The sequence below is a fragment of the Biomphalaria glabrata genome, chromosome 17 (genome assembly GCF_947242115.1).
Source record: "Biomphalaria glabrata chromosome 17, xgBioGlab47.1, whole genome shotgun sequence".
In the NCBI taxonomy this organism is placed as follows: domain Eukaryota; kingdom Metazoa; phylum Mollusca; class Gastropoda; family Planorbidae; genus Biomphalaria; species Biomphalaria glabrata.
The window spans coordinates 28,092,274-28,110,058 of NC_074727.1; the positions used below are offsets into that span (position 1 = coordinate 28,092,274).

General features: G+C 36.8%; 1 protein-coding gene across 4 annotated transcripts in view; it reads left to right on the top strand.

Annotated features, from left to right (window-relative positions):
* The window catches only part of LOC106052506 (potassium channel subfamily T member 2-like), a 138,783-nt gene that overhangs the window by 53,201 nt on the left and 67,797 nt on the right, over nucleotides 1-17,785 (top strand). For all 4 annotated transcript variants that reach the window (XM_056016391.1, XM_056016390.1, XM_056016392.1 and 1 more), the window contains exons 8-15: nucleotides 3,358-3,444; nucleotides 4,410-4,513; nucleotides 7,619-7,805; nucleotides 9,287-9,451; nucleotides 11,511-11,647; nucleotides 12,129-12,192; nucleotides 12,426-12,534; nucleotides 16,408-16,516. In XM_056016391.1, coding sequence (XP_055872366.1) covers nucleotides 3,358-3,444; nucleotides 4,410-4,513; nucleotides 7,619-7,805; nucleotides 9,287-9,451; nucleotides 11,511-11,647; nucleotides 12,129-12,192; nucleotides 12,426-12,534; nucleotides 16,408-16,516 — 962 coding nt within the window. The remainder of the gene's footprint in view (nucleotides 1-3,357; nucleotides 3,445-4,409; nucleotides 4,514-7,618; nucleotides 7,806-9,286; nucleotides 9,452-11,510; nucleotides 11,648-12,128; nucleotides 12,193-12,425; nucleotides 12,535-16,407; nucleotides 16,517-17,785) is intronic.

Genomic DNA, 17,785 nt, shown 5'->3' on the forward strand with positions numbered 1-17,785 from the left:
TCAGAGTGCACATGTCATTACTTTAGAGAACAAATAGCGAAATTAGTCATCAATGATATTGTTGAAGTAAACTAGGTTTTTAATCAATTGCATCATTTTAGTTTTTTTCGCTGTTTATTTTTATTTTTCTATTTTATTTGGGGCCACCAAATTCACCTTGCCTAGGGCCCCAAATTCTCCAAGGTCGGCCCTGACTGGCAGTTCCGAATACTTGAAGGTTTGGAAACAAAACATTTCGATGCTCGGTAACACAGTAGCATCCGCTAGCCTAGCATAAGAAGAATATGGGATCTTTAGGAAGAAATTGTTTGGTTCCATGAAGGGCATTGACTGTGACTTTGTAACTAATATTTCTAATGAAGAGTGGAAGACAGACTTCATGTTTATTACTGGAAACACCAAAATGTATTGCTTGCGCATGAAATACTTGTGCATGTTAAATCTTTTCAAACAAAGCTATTCCATTTCTTGAGACTAGTAAGTGAAAACAGGTTTTATTATTTTCATTAGCTGAAAGGCGAAACTATTTCTAGTGAAAGGATCGTGGAATTTGAAAGCAAATCCTAAGACGTCAAGAACTTGGAACCAGTTTTCAATACCTCCAGCTCACCATTTAATGCAGAAGCCGATTCAGCTCCAGATGACAAACCTCCTAGCAAATTATGACCTGAAAGAGAAGATCCAGTCAATTTTTTTGCAGGAGCTTCATGGGGGCCAGAAGCTGTATATGGACACTTTAAAAACTTAAGCATTATTTGGAACCACATTCATAAAGCTTCTGAAAATTATCAAGTGTAAAAACAGGTCGATGCTGATTGACTGTACAAGACAGAGGTCACAAAAAAAACAACTAGTAAGCTAGTTTGACGTTTCTGGAACATTATGCACAAGAGTAAACAGTTATATACCTCATAATAAGTACTACTGAACATTTGTGATGTGATGAAATTCCATAGTATGTTAGGATGTAAACAGACAATAGCAAAATTTAAAAAAACTGATTCGTGAAATTAGTTCAAGAAATTGCTAACTCTTGTTGTAATTCCCAAATTCGGGGTGCAAAAAAATAATCTATATTTATGCGGCCCTCCAATCCCCATTTTTTTTTAATGCGGCCCTTGGAAGAAAAAGGTTGCCCACCCCTGCTGTAGCTGATACATTTACCAGAAACTATCTATCTGCCATCACTCGCAATGACTTAAATTGCTGCATACTAGTCTTTGCCACCCGGGCGTTACTCAACTATTGCACTAAGTAAGGGCTAAAAATCTACCATTTTCCTGTGATGACGTCAGAACTGTGATAGAACAATGTCAAACTTGTGCAGAGCTGAAGCCCTTTTTTTTTTGACAGCCGACCTGAGAGCTGATTAAAGCGACTCAACCTATTGAGAGAATTAGTATGGATTTCAAGGGACCTCTTCCATTTCAAGAAAAAGATATCTACTTACCATTATAGATGAACTCTCTAGATTCCCATTTGCATTTGCATGTCCCGATATGTCTTCATCTGCAGTTATTAAATGTCTCAATGACCTATTTGCCCTATTTGGATTTCCAGGGTACGTCCACACTGACAGGGGAACTTCGTTTATGTCTACTGAGGTGCAGCATTTCCTCCACGAGAGAGGAATCGCGACCAGTAGAACAACCCCTGACAGTCCGAGAGGAAACGGACAAATAGAGAGACTAAACGGGACTTTATGGAAAGCCACCACTTTGGCTTTACATTCTAAGGAATTGGACATAGCTAAATGGGAACTAGTACTAAATGATGCTCTGCAGTCCATCCGGTCATTACTATGCACCGCAACTAACACGACATTACATGAACGACTTCTTGGGTTCAACCAAAGAAGTGGTTCCGGGACCTCTCTGCCAACATGGTTGACCAGTCCGGGTCCTGTCCTGCTGAAGAAGAACCTTAGATCATCTAAATATGATCCCATAACAGAAGAAAAATGCAACCCTCAGTACGCTGTTATCCGAACACTAAACGACAGAGAGGAAACAAGTCTCATTACGAATGTTAGCCTCTAGGGAGGAACAAAAAGTTATAGAGAATGAGAATCAGAGTGGAACAGAGCTTGATACTGATTGCCCTGTCCAAAGCTCGCCTCCCAGGAATCAACGTACGAAGACATAGCCAGACCGTGGGAAGCTCAAGCAGATGAAACTACACATAGATACAACGTTAGAGTAAGGAGAACTAGGCCCAATTACAAAGTGTAAAAGCTCATCAGCTTACTATAACTTTTAAATTGACATTCAATTTGTCAATACTAGTCTCCAAAATGACATTTGTTTATTTTACTATCTTCATTTTACTTTGTTACTTGACTTTAATATATTTGATTTATCATGTTATATTTAAATAAGCTATTTGATCTATAATGTTTTATTTGTTACAGCATGTCCTGCTATTCTACATTGTTTGTTGACTTGAACCTCTATTACTGTTCTACGTTTATTTAATTCTTTCATTGTTAATAATACAATAAGTAAGCACAATTAGAACTGGGGGTGAATGTAATGAAAATTATATGCTGTATCGGTTGTCGTTCTTATGTTTACATGTGCTTGTAACTCGTCCGTAAGAATGTGTTCACGAAATGTGTGATGTGTAGTCATTCAGTGTATTAAAGCCATACTAAATGGACATGGTTTTCGACTCTATTATCATTATGTTCATAACATAACAAAACAACAAGAACAAATATATTGGATATTTAAATTTTTTATTTACAAAAAAAAGGATTATAGTGCATGGATATTTAAATTTTTGATAATACCAAACAAGTATATTGCTTAGATTTTTAAATTTTTGATAATATAGAACAAGTATATTGCTGGATATTTAAATTTTTGATAATACAGAACAAGTATATTGCTTAGATTTTTAAATTTTTGATAATACAGAACAAGTATATTGCTGGATATTTAAATTTTTGATAATACAGAACAAGTATATTGCTGGATATTTAAATTTTTGATTATACAGAACAAGTATATTGCTGGATATTTAAATTTTTGATTATACAGAACAAGTATATTGCTGGATATTTAAATTTTTGATTATACAGAACAAGTATATTGCTGGATATTTAAATTTTTGATAATACAGAACAAGTATATTGCTGGATATTTAAATTTTTGATTATACAGAACAAGTATATTGCTGGATATTTAAATTTTTGATTATACAGAACAAGTATATTGCTTGGGCAGTATGGAAATTTACATCAGCTGCCTCATGTATATCTTGGTTTTGAAGGAAAAACTATTGCCCCATGCAAAACTTGGTCTAGTAAGGAAATTAACAGAATGTGATTATGTTCTTCCATTTGTCCCTGTGTAGGTGTTGTGGCCGCCACTGCTAGAGAACATCTTCATACCTCATTTTCTGAACTGCTGGCTGGCTTTGATCTTTTTGAAACGCTTACTTGTAAGTTAATACTGTTTTGTCCTTCATTACTTTACAGTCTCATTTATCACTTGATGACTGAAACATTGGTTTCAATCTCACCTTGTTGCTCTGTATACTTGTGAAACATTGGTTTGACCTTGTATGTTTGTGAATCATTGGTTTGACCTTGTTGTATGCTTGTGAAACATTGGTTTGACCTTGTTGCCCTGTACACTTGTGAAACATTGGTTTGACCTTGTTGCCCTGTACACTTGTGAAACATTGGTTTGACCTTGTTGCCCTGTACACTTGTGAAACATTGGTTTGACCTTGTTGCCTTGTATACTTGTGAAACATTGGTTTGACCTTGTTGCCTTGTATACTTGTGAAACATTGGTTTGACCTTGTTGCCCTGTACACTTGTGAAACATTGGTTTGACCTTGTTGCCTTGTATACTTGTGAAACATTGGTTTGACCTTGTTGCTCTGTATACTCTGTGAAACATTGGTTTGACCTTGTTGCCTAGTGAAATACTTATGAAACATTGGTTTGACCTTGTTGCTCTGTATACTCTGTGAAACATTGGTTTGACCTTGTTGCTCTGTATACTCTGTGAAACATTGGTTTGACCTTGTTGCCTAGTAAAATACTTATGAAACATTGGTTTGACTTTGTTGCTCTGTATACTCTGTGAAACATTGGTTTGACTTTGTTGCTCTGTATACTCTGTGAAACATTGGATTGACCTTGTTGCCTAGTGAAATACTTATAAAACATTGGTTTGACCTTGTTGCTCTGTATACTCTGTGAAACATTGGTTTGACTTTGTTGCTCTGTATACTCTGTGAAACATTGGTTTGACCTTGTTGCTCTGTATACTCTGTGAAACATTGGTTTGACCTTGTTGCTCTGTATACTCTGTGAAACATTGGTTTGACCTTGTTGCCTAGTGAAATACTTATGAAACATTGAAAGAGAAATGTTTTTCTTGTTTTATTCCTAGAATGACTTTCACCTTGCCAAACAGAGATTTCAAACTATGTCAGTGACCTTGTCTCAACAGTCTTGGTTTCTCATAGCTACTTTATGTTGTCTGATATTTACAACGTAAGTCACTTTGTTTCTGTAGTTCTAGACTCCTTCTAGGTATTTCATTAGATACACACTGTACACACCTAGATCATTATGAAACATCATCATCTGTAAGTATAGATCATATAACATCATCATCTGTAAGTATAGATCATATAACATCATCATCTGTAAGTATAGATCCAATAACAACATCATCTGTAAGTATAGATCCAATAACATCATCATCTGTAAGTATAGATCCAATAACATCATCATCTGTAAGTATAGATCCAATAACATCATCATCTGTAAGTATAGATCATATAACATCATCATCTGTAAGTATAGATCCAATAACATCATCATCTGTAAGTATAGATCATATAACATCATCATCTGTAAGTAAAGATCATATAACATCATCATCTGTAAGTATAGATCCAATAACATCATCATCTGTAAGTATAGATCCAATGACACCATTATCTGTAAGTAGATCCAGTAACACCATTATCTGTAAGTATAGATCCAATGACACCATTATCTGTAAGTAGATCCAGATTATCTTAAGTAATTAGATTATCTTAAGTATAGTTCCAATAATTCCATTATCTGTAAGTATAGATCCAATGACACCATTATCTGTAAGTAGATCCAGTAACACCATTATCTGTAAGTATAGATCCAATGACACCATTATCTGTAAGTAGATCCAGTAACACCATTACCTGTAAGTATAAATCCAATGACACCATTATCTGTAAGTATAGATCCAATAACACCATTATCTGTAAGTATAGATCCTATTATCTGTAAGTATAGATCCAATAAATCATCATCTGTAAGTATAGATCCATTGACACCATTATCTGTAAGTATAGATTCAATAACACCATTATCTGTAAGTATAGATCCAATAACACCATTATCTGTAAGTATAGATCCCAATATCTGTAAGTATAGATCCAATGACACCATTATCTTAAGTATAGATCCAAAGACACCATTATCTGTAAGTATAGATCCAATGACACCATTATCTGTAAGTATATATCCAATGACACCATTATCTGTAAGTATAGATCCAATGACACCATTATCTGTAAGTATAGATCCAAAGGCACCATTATCTGTAAGTATAGATCCAATGACACCATTATCTGTAAGTATAGATCCAAAGGCACCATTATCTGTAAGTATAGATCCAATGACACCATCATCTTTAAGTATAGATCCAATGACACCATTATCTGTAAGTATAGATCCAATGACACCATTATCTGTAAGTATAGATCCAATGACACCATTATCTGTAAGTATAGATCCAAAGACACCATTATCTGTAAGTATAGATCCAAAGACACCATTATCTGTAAGTATAGATCCAATGACACCATTATCTGTAAGTATAGATCCAATGACACCATTATCTGTAAGTATAGATCCAATGACACCATTATCTGTAAGTATAGATCCAAAGGCACCATTATCTGTAAGTATAGATCCAATGACACCATCATCTGTAAGTATAGATCCAATGACACCATCATCTGTAAGTATAGATCCATTGACACCATCATCTGTAAGTATAGATCCAATGACACCATTATCTGTAAGTATAGATCCAATGACACCATTATCTGTAAGTATAGATCCAAAGACACCATTATCTGTAAGTATAGATCCAAAGACACCATTATCTGTAAGTATAGATCCAATGACACCATCATCTGTAAGTATAGATCCAATGACACCATCATCTGTAAGTATAGATCCAATGACACCATCATCTGTAAGTATAGATCCAATGACACCATCATCTGTAAGTATAGATCTAAAGACACCATTATCTGTAAGTATAGATCCAATGACACCATTATCTGTAAGTATAGATCCAAAGGCACCATTATCTGTAAGTATAGATCCAAAGGCACCATTATCTGTAAGTATAGATCCAAAGGCACCATTATCTGTAAGTATAGATCCAATGACACCATTATCTGTAAGTATAGATCCAATGACACCATCATCTGTAAGTATAGATCCAAAGGCACCATTATCTGTAAGTATAGATCCAATGACACCATCATCTGTAAGTATAGATCCAATGACACCATCATCTGTAAGTATAGATCCAATGACACCATCATCTGTAAGTATAGATCCAATGACACCATTATCTGTAAGTATAGATCCAATGACACCATTATCTGTAAGTATAGATCCAAAGACACCATTATCTGTAAGTATAGATCCAAAGACACCATTATCTGTAAGTATAGATCCAATGACACCATTATCTGTAAGTATAGATCCAATGACACCATTATCTGTAAGTATAGATCCAATGACACCATTATCTGTAAGTATAGATCCAATGACACCATTATCTGTAAGTATAGATCCAAAGGCACCATTATCTGTAAGTATAGATCCAAAGGCACCATTATCTGTAAGTATAGATCCAATGACACCATCATCTGTAAGTATAGATCCAATGACACCATCATCTGTAAGTATAGATCCAATGACACCATTATCTGTAAGTATAGATCCAATGACACCATTATCTGTAAGTATAGATCCAAAGACACCATTATCTGTAAGTATAGATCCAATGACACCATTATCTGTAAGTATAGATCCAATGACACCATCATCTGTAAGTATAGATCCAATGACACCATCATCTGTAAGTATAGATCCAATGACACCATCATCTGTAAGTATAGATCCAATGACACCATCATCTGTAAGTATAGATCCAATGACACCATTATCTGTAAGTATAGATCTAAAGACACCATTATCTGTAAGTATAGATCCAATGACACCATTATCTGTAAGTATAGATCCAAAGGCACCATTATATGTAAGTATAGATCCAATGACACCATTATCTGTAAGTATAGATCCAATGACACCATTATCTGTAAGTATAGATCCAATGACACCTTCAGCTTTAAGCATTAATGATCCTTAACTTTCTCATCATTAAGATTTAAAAAGGTCAAATCACCAGCACTAGCAGAGCATTGAGTCCATTGCTGGCCCATCAGCTCTCCACTTTGAACAATCCATTGCTGGCCCATCAGCTCTCGACCTTGAACTGTCCATCGCTTTGTTTCTCCTTGACAGAATCTGTGGGATACAACATATTCAGAGAGGAAGCTATGAAAGACAACTCAATATGTTTGAAAGTGTATACTTTGTCATCGTGACCTTGTCCACTGTTGGTTATGGAGACATCTCCCCTGATATTTGGCTGGGTCAGCTGTTTATGTGCATCATGATCTGTGTAGCCTTCTCCTTCATCCCTCGACAGGTAATGGCATCAGTTTACCGAGTTGTTTTGTTTCACATTGAAATCATGTTATCAAATATTGTTAGAACTCATGTCATCAGTTTACTGAGTTGTTTTGTTTCACATTGAAATCATGTTATCAAATATTGTTAGAACTCATGTCATCAGTTTACTGAGTTGTTTTGTTTCACATTGAAATCATGTTATCAAATATTGTTAGAACTCATGTCATCAGTTTACTGAGTTGTTTTGTTTCACATTGAAATCATGTTATCAAATATTGTTAGAACTCATGTCATCAGTTTACTGAGTTGTTTTGTTTCACATTGAAATCATGTTATCAAATATTGTTAGAACTCATGTCATCAGTTTATCGAGTTGTTTTGTTTCACATTGAAATCATGTTATCAAATATTGTTAGAACTCATGTCATCAGTTTACTGAGTTGTTTTGTTTCACATTGAAATCATGTTATCAAATATTGTTAGAACTCATGTCATCAGTTTACTGAGTTGTTTTGTTTCACATTGAAATCATGTTATCAAATATTGTTAGAACTCATGTCATCAGTTTACTGAGTTGTTTTGTTTCACATTGAAATCATGTTATCAAATATTGTTAGAACTCATGTCATCAGTTTACTGAGTTGTTTTGTTGTTATCAAATATTGTTAGAACTCATGGGGATGTGGTAATTGTGTGTGTGTGTGTGTAGCCAGCTGACACAAGTTACACAGGCCTGGGCTAGACTAGTGGTCAACCACAAAGAGTGATGACTTGTTGGCATTTTGGAAAAGATGTGTTGTAAACAAAGTACTTATTCCAGTCATGATGGATATAGTCATGTGACCACCCTGAAGGGACAAGCTTTGTTCCATCATGTTCTAGAGAAGATCTTTGGGGACCCTATATAAAGGGCAAAGATGTCACTGTCTAGATGGTTCAATGCATTGTGGTTCTGTACAGCACATTATGACAGATTGGTTAGGAGTAAAGTCAAGACACCTTGTGAGTACGAGACGAAGTCACAAGCTATGTTTAAGTCTGATACAGCTAGCCCAGTGTGTGAAGACAGTTTGAAACAGTTGAATCCATTGCAAGTACAGTAATCAATGATGAAGCATTTGTACAATATTGGGTGTGATTTATTGGACTTTAAAGTGTTACTTTATTTTGGAGCCCTGAGTTTTGAAGTTCTTTGAGTTAGTGGTGTAGTTTGCACAGTGCCTAGATAGTGAGTCTTTACAATATGATTCATTTTTTGTCTTCTCTTCAAATAATAGACAACCAGAATAGAAGCACATTTTTTTCTGTTTGCTCCAACTAGTGAATTTCTTTCTGTTTGCTCCAACAAGTGAATTTCTTTCTGTTTGCTCCAACTAGTGAATTTCTTTCTGTTTGCTCCAACTAGTGAATTTCTTTCTGTTTGCTCCAACTAGTGAATTTCTTTCTGTTTGCTCCAACTAGTGAATTGATTGATGGGTGTATTTATTGTTTCAACAGTTAGAAGAGATTGGTTCTACCTGGTCACAGAGAAAGAAAATGGGAGGAGATTACAGCAAGAGGGCTTCCAACAGAGGCAAACATGTTGTGGTGATTGGGGCAGAGTTTACCATTGAGTCTGTCATGAGTTTCCTCAGTGAGTTTTTTGAGCATCCAAAGCTTGAAGTAAGTCTTTAACTCCCCCACATACATTTCTTCCATCCAAAGCTTGAAGTAAGTCTTTAACTCCCCCACATACATTTCTTCCATCCAAAGCTTGAAGTAAGTCTTTAACTCCCCCACATACATTTCTTCCATCCAAAGCTTGAAGTAAGTCTTTAACTCCCCCACATACATTTCTTCCATCCAAAGCTTGAAGTAAGTCTTTAACTCCCCCACATACATTTCTTCCATCCAAAGCTTGAAGTAAGTCTTTAACTCCCCCACATACATTTCTTCCATCCAAAGCTTGAAGTAAGTCTTTAACTCCCCCACATACATTTCTTCCATCCAAAGCTTGAAGTAAGTCTTTAACTCCCCCACATACATTTCTTCCATCCAAAGCTTGAAGTAAGTCTTTAACTCACCCACATACATTTCTTCCATCCAAAGCTTGAAGTAAGTCTTTAACTCCCCCACATACATTTCTTCCATCCAAAGCTTGAAGTAAGTCTTTAACTCCCCCACATACATTTCTTCCATCCAAAGCTTGAAGTAAGTCTTTAACTCCCCCACATACATTTCTTCCATCCAAAGCTTGAAGTAAGTCTTTAACTCCCCCACATACATTTCTTCCATCCAAAGCTTGAAGTAAGTCTTTAACTCACCCACATACATTTCTTCCATCCAAAGCTTGAAGTAAGTCTTTAACTCCCCCACATACATTTCTTCCATCCAAAGCTTGAAGTAAGTCTTTAACTCCCCCACATACATTTCTTCCATCCAAAGCTTGAAGTAAGTCTTTAACTCCCCCACATACATTTCTTCCATCCAAAGCTTGAAGTAAGTCTTTAACTCCCCCACATACATTTCTTCCATCCAAAGCTTGAAGTAAGTCTTTAACTCACCCACATACATTTCTTCCATCCAAAGCTTGAAGTAAGTCTTTAACTCCACATTTCTTCCATCCTAAATTGAAATCACACCAGATTCTGCCCCGTCTCAAGATTAAGCCAAAACCAGTGACTCATTTGGGCGCATCCATTGCCTTTCGAGACAAAAGGAGCCATATATATAGGAAAAAAGCATTACCTTTAAAAATAGTTTAATTATGACAAAGTTAGTAATTAAGTGTCCTGCAGTGCTCATGGGTGCATTAGTCAGTAGCAGTGCACATGGGTGCATTAGTCAGTAGCAGTGCAAATGGGTGCATTAGTCAGTAGACACATCAAAACAAACAAGACATAAATAGAAAATTGTTTACATGTTTGAAACGCAGGCAGGACCTTGTACTACAAGCACTGGTAGAAAACTGCAATGGATGCAAAAAGTGATCCTCCTAGTTAAAGATTGCTAACCTCTATCTCATTAGAATAGGAAACTGTTGGCCTGTAAATAAGATTGCTAACCTCTATCTCATTAGAATAGGAAACTGTTGGCCTGTAAATAAGATTGCTAACCTCTATCTCATTAGAATAGGAAACTGTTGGCCTGTAAATAAGATTGCTAACCTCTATCTCATTAGAATAGGAAACTGTTGGCCTGTAAATAAGATTGCTAACCTCTATCTCATTAGAATAGGAAACTGTTGGCCTGTAAATAAGATTGCTAACCTCTATCTCATTAGAATAGGAAACTGTTGGCCTGTAAATAAGATTGCTAACCTCTATCTCATTAGAATAGGAAACTGTTGGCCTGTAAAAAAGATTGCTAACCTCTATCTCATTAGAATAGGAAACTGTTGGCCTGTAAATAAGATTGCTAACCTCTATCTCATTAGAATAGGAAACTGTTGACCTGTAAATAAGATTGATAACCTCTATCTCATTAGATAAGATTGGCAGTGTAGGATGATAAGATTGCCAGTGTATGATGATAAGATTGCCAGTGTATGATAAGATTGCCAGTGTAGGATGGTAAGATTGCCAGTGTAGGATGATAAGATTGCCAGTGTAGGATGATAAGATTGCCAGTGTATGATGATAAGATTGCCAGTGTATGATGATAAGATTGCCAGTGTATGATGATAAGATTGCCAGTGTAGGAAGATAAGATTGCCTATGATGCCCCCCTCTGTGTGTTTCAGCACTACACTGTGATCATGATGAGCAGTGAGGAGCTAGATGACAACATGCAATTCATACTCAAGGATCCCAAGTGGGCCAATAGAGTTTTGTACATCAGGGGCTCAGCTCTGAAGGACATAGATTTGAAACGTTGTAGGTCAGTGCATAAGATCTGACATTTTTTAAAATAGTAAAGGGGTCCAATAAAGCTAACCAATGCCATAATTGTTATATTATATACTTTGTATTTGTTCAAGTTGTGTTGATTTGTTAATGACCTGCTTTTCTTAATGTGGTATCAGTATATTTGTGTTGGTTCATGCCACTGGTTGTTTTATTTTAGTCTGTGCCAAAAACAAAATGTCCCCCCCCCTCTGCCCCTTGACATTGAATCCTAGTCCAGAAAAACATTTGCCTTGTTCTTCCCATGGAACAGTCTGAAAAGGATGGATGTTATTTGGATGTCTGCTAAGCTCAAACTCTGTCTATAATCATATGAGACTTGACCAATTGTAAAACAAAGATGTGCCCCCTCATAACCCATTGGCCTCATAGAAAAAGACTACTTGTAACTATGCATTAATGTTGTGATAGGCAAGACGTGTACAATCTTGTCCTGCTTGTTTGTTTGTCTCCAGAATCAATGAAGCTGAAGCCTGTTTCTTCCTGATCAATAAGAACTGTGGAGATGTGGAGAAAGCTGTAAGTTTGTTGCTGAAGTTATGTTTTGTTTTTAAACTGTGTCTTGGGGTTGGAATGGCCTATGTTCAATTATTACCATTCAGTGCTACTACAGTTTGTGAGATGTATTTACCTAATAGTCCAAGCACTTGATAAGTTGATGTTACTACTGAAAGCAACACTAATGTCATAAGCTCACTATGTACTGAGATCTTTCAGTTATTATGTTTTAACGTTATGTTTACTTTATCTAGGACCAACACACTGTACTGAGGTCCTGGGCTGTCAAAGACTTTGCTCCTAACTGCTCTCAGTATATTCAGTTGTACAAAGCATCCAACAAAATTCATGTCAAGTTTGCAGGTACTGTGGGTTTGTATGATGTTTTAGCGGACAACTTGGAGACATGACGTTAAACTGCGCTCCTCTTTCCTTTGCACTTTTGGAGCTCAAAAGTGCCTTACTTTTCTATATTTGTGTCAGCCTCCTCTTTTTCTCAGTCTGCCTTTATTACCCATCACTCAGTCTTTTTATCTTAAAAATCTCCCTACGTCTTAGACCAGTCTGTTTTGTCTTTTTATCTTAAAAATCTCCCTACGTCTTAGACCAGTCCGTTTTGTCTTTTTTTCTTAAAAATCTCCCTATGTCTTAGACCAGTCCGTTTTGTCTTTTTTTCTTAAAAATCTCCCTATGTCTTAGACCAGTCCGTTTGCCATGGACTGTAAAGGGTAAAGGTAGATAAAGAGACCCTGGTATTTGAGTAGGTGCCTATCTGAAGATAAGTTACTACAACACAGTACTTTGGCTCTTAGTTCCTCTAGACCTGAGGCCCAGATGGCTGAGATACCAACATAGGTTGGAGGGCAGTGGCAATCAGGGAGCTGCTGTATCGAACATGCAGCTGAGTATAGAGGGTAAAAGCCTGACAAAGATGAGCTCTATTCTCATCTACAAGGGACTTAAGGCAGTAGTGGGAGAGCCTAAGAGTGTATGAAAGCTGCACAAATCATCTGAACTTCTCATAGAAGTTGAAGGCAAGATACATTCTGATGGGTTTCTACGATGCAGAAGAATATGTGATCTCCATGCGAAAGTCATGCCACACAAGAGTCACCAGCCACCAGCAGAGGTGTAATCAGCTTTAGAGACCTGCTGGAATGTTCCTAGAAGGAAATAGTGGAGGGAATTGAAGGAGTCACCCATGCCCAGTGTATTACCAGGCATAGGGCAGGGGACAAGGTGAAAACTGCCACTATTATCCTCACATTTGAAGGCAGAATACCTACGAGTTCCAGTGAGGCCTATAAAACCTCTTCTGGTGTTTATTAAAGTGTCTGCTATATAAATAATTAAATGTACGTTCTCTTCACTTGATTTGTTGCACTTCTTTTATTGCGGATGTTCACTATAACTGACGTAGCACAACAAACATAGAAACTTCATTCAATGAGTAGCAAACGCTATATTTATTAATTGTTCACTGGATAGTAACATAATGTTAATATATATTCTCATCGCATGTTTAATTTGTTTAAAAGATTTGTCAGTGATGAAATGTCAGTGAACGAATAGTCATGGAACCATTCTAGATCTAGAACTATATCTAGAATCTTGATATAGAATCATTAGAATTCATATGACTTTACATGTTTAGTCTTAAAATTACTAGACACCTAGGCCAATGTTATGATCAGGAATAGTAGGCCTTTGGGTACCGAGTAATGGTGTACTAATATGCTGTTCGTATCAGATTCACTTCTTTATGTGATACAGTTCCACAACATTATAGACATTATTTCCAAAAAAAATAATTAATCAGAGTTTCCTTGTAAATTTTTTTTTTTTATTAATTCTTTATTCATTGTTTACTTTAGAGAGTGACTTTAGAGAGTGACTTTAGAGAGTGACTTTAGAGAGTGACTTTAGAGAGTGACTTTAGAGAGTGACTTTAGAGAGTGACTTTAGAGAGTGACTTTAGAGAGTGACTTTAGAGAGTGACTTTAGAGAGTGACTTTAGAGAGTGACTTTAGAGAGTGACTTTAGAGAGTGACTTTAGAGAGTGACTTTAGAGAGTGACTTTAGAGAGTGACTTTAGAGAGTGACTTTAGAGAGTGACTTTAGAGAGTGACTTTAGAGAGTGACTTTAGAGAGTGACTTTAGAGAGTGACTTTAGAGAGTGACTTTAGAGAGTGACTTTAGAGAGTGACTTTAGAGAGTGACTTTAGAGAGTGACTTTAGAGAGTGACTTTAGAGAGTGACTTTAGAGAGTGACTTTAGAGAGTGACTTTAGAGAGTGACTTTAGAGAGTGACTTTAGAGAGTGACTTTAGAGAGTGACTTTAGAGAGTGACTTTAGAGAGTGACTTTAGAGAGTGACTTTAGAGAGTGACTTTAGAGAGTGACTTTAGAGAGTGACTTTAGAGAGTGACTTTAGAGAGTGACTTTAGAGAGTGACTTTAGAGAGTGACTTTAGAGAGTGACTTTAGAGAGTGACTTTAGAGAGTGACTTTAGAGAGTGACTTTAGAGAGTGACTTTAGAGAGTGACTTTAGAGAGTGACTTTAGAGAGTGACTTTAGAGAGTGACTTTAGAGAGTGACTTTAGAGAGTGACTTTAGAGAGTGACTTTAGAGAGTGACTTTAGAGAGTGACTTTAGAGAGTGACTTTAGAGAGTGACTTTAGAGAGTGACTTTAGAGAGTGACTTTAGAGAGTGACTTTAGAGAGTGACTTTAGAGAGTGACTTTAGAGAGTGACTTTAGAGAGTGACTTTAGAGAGTGACTTTAGAGAGTGACTTTAGAGAGTGACTTTAGAGAGTGACTTTAGAGAGTGACTTTAGAGAGTGACTTTAGAGAGTGACTTTAGAGAGTGACTTTAGAGAGTGACTTTAGAGAGTGACTTTAGAGAGTGACTTTAGAGAGTGACTTTAGAGAGTGACTTTAGAGAGTGACTTTAGAGAGTGACTTTAGAGAGTGACTTTAGAGAGTGACTTTAGAGAGTGACTTTAGAGAGTGACTTTAGAGAGTGACTTTAGAGAGTGACTTTAGAGAGTGACTTTAGAGAGTGACTTTAGAGAGTGACTTTAGAGAGTGACTTTAGAGAGTGACTTTAGAGAGTGACTTTAGAGAGTGACTTTAGAGAGTGACTTTAGAGAGTGACTTTAGAGAGTGACTTTAGAGAGTGACTTTAGAGAGTGACTTTAGAGAGTGACTTTAGAGAGTGACTTTAGAGAGTGACTTTAGAGAGTGACTTTAGAGAGTGACTTTAGAGAGTGACTTTAGAGAGTGACTTTAGAGAGTGACTTTAGAGAGTGACTTTAGAGAGTGACTTTAGAGAGTGACTTTAGAGAGTGACTTTAGAGAGTGACTTTAGAGAGTGACTTTAGAGAGTGACTTTAGAGAGTGACTTTAGAGAGTGACTTTAGAGAGTGACTTTAGAGAGTGACTTTAGAGAGTGACTTTAGAGAGTGACTTTAGAGAGTGACTTTAGAGAGTGACTTTAGAGAGTGACTTTAGAGAGTGACTTTAGAGAGTGACTTTAGAGAGTGACTTTAGAGAGTGACTTTAGAGAGTGAACATGTCCAATAGGTATGATAGGCCTAAGTTTGGTGGAAAAAAGGGAGGAAATAAATAAAGAAATAAAAATAAATAAAAAAATATTATTAAAATATTGCACAGTTGCATTGTGGGTAAAAAATCTCGTTTTGAGAGCTGACCACATGGTCAAGAGCCAGTCAATGCCATGAGTATCAAGAAGACAGACGTGTTATGTCTGTATTATTAACTGTGTATTTGATATTTTTCATTTGGATTATGATTTATTTTTGTGAAATATTCCATGCAAGTTGATGATGGCTGAAGTTGCCAATTTATTGTGAACTGTTATTTCATTTAATAAATATGATGTCTGCACAAGGAGTTTTTCATATATCTACGTGTTTGGGGTGAGATAGTACTCAATAGATCAAATAGACATGCGCAACAACAAGTAGAGCATTTAATTAATACTACAGACATACCAGTAATACCAGAAGTAATACAGACAATTTGCTCATAGATAACTTGTTCACCGACAGATGCAACTGTGACATCTTGATTTCTCGGTGCAATATTAAACTCCATAAACAAGTGTTCCACAACCAATACGTGTGTGTGTGTAACAATAGCTACTAGATAATGATGTGACAGGTTTCCATTGATTCTATTTGTGTACATTCCTATTTGAATTGATTTTGTTCAGAGCATGTCATCAGTGAGGATGAGTTCAAGTTTGCTTTACTGGCCAACAACTGTTTGTACCCAGGACTGTCCACACTGGTCACTTTAATACTTCACACTTCTCGAGGACAGTAAGTTGTTATTTACACAGTGCTTTTGAGTTTTTATTTGTTGTCATTTACATAGCTTGAAGACTTGTCACCTTTTTTTCCCATAATACACCCTCAGTATATCTCTACTTTAGATTCAGTTGACACTCACTTATATAATGGTAGACCCTAACAGATGTAGTAGTCAGATGTAGACCCTCAGTATATCTCTACTTTAGATTCAGTAGACACTAACTTATATAATGGTAGACCCTTACAGATGTAGTAGTCAGATGTAGACCCTCAGTATATCTCTACTTTAGATTCAGTAGACACTCACTTATATAATGGTGGACCCTTACAGATGTAGTAGTCAGATGTAGACCCTCAGTATATCTCTACTTTAGATTCAGTAGACACTCACTTATATAATGGTGGACCCTTACAGATGTAGTAGTCAGATGTAGACCCTCAGTATATCTCTACTTTAGATTCAGTAGACACTCACTTATATAATGGTGGACCCTTACAGATGTAGTAGTCAGATGTAGACCCTCAGTATATCTCTACTTTAGATTCAGTAGGCACTCACTTATATATATATATATATATACATACTTTATCCATCGTAGTTTGATGATGACCACTTTGTCATCCAGGGGGCTGAGGGCTTTGCACTGGGGTTTTATGCGTCCTCATGTGTCTGGTGGGACCTATGTGAGCCCGGAATGTTCGGCTGCACACTGGGCAGGTTATTCCAGCTGGAGCTAGTGTCATTGGCCTTGCTTTTCTTCTCTGGCGTTTTTCTTCTGCCAACGTTGTTCTTTTTTCCTCAGCAACCTGTGCGCCAGTTTTCACAACACGACGCCATGATGCTCTGTCATGTGCCTCTGTCTCCCAGGTGGCTGGGGCAATGCTGAACGCCTTCAGAGAAGCTTTGAGGGTGTCCCTGAAGTGTTTTATTTGACCATCTTGCGAGCGCTTTCCTTCGCTTAGTTGGCCATACAAGAGTCGTTTACGGATGGGGCGATCTTCCATTCTGCAGATGTGTCCTGGCCATCGCAGCTGGAACTGCATCAGGATTGTGTGGATGCTTTGCAGACCCGCTCTTGGAAGGACTTCAGTATCTGGTATTTTGTCTTGCCATTTGACATGCAGTATTGTTCTTAGACATGTCATGTGGAAGTGGTTCAGTTTCTTTGCATGTTTTCTGTACACTGTCCACATTTCTGAGGCATAGAGCAATGTAGGTAGGATTACAGCTCGATAGATCCCTAGCTTTGTATTTGTGGTGATACATCGTCTGTTCCA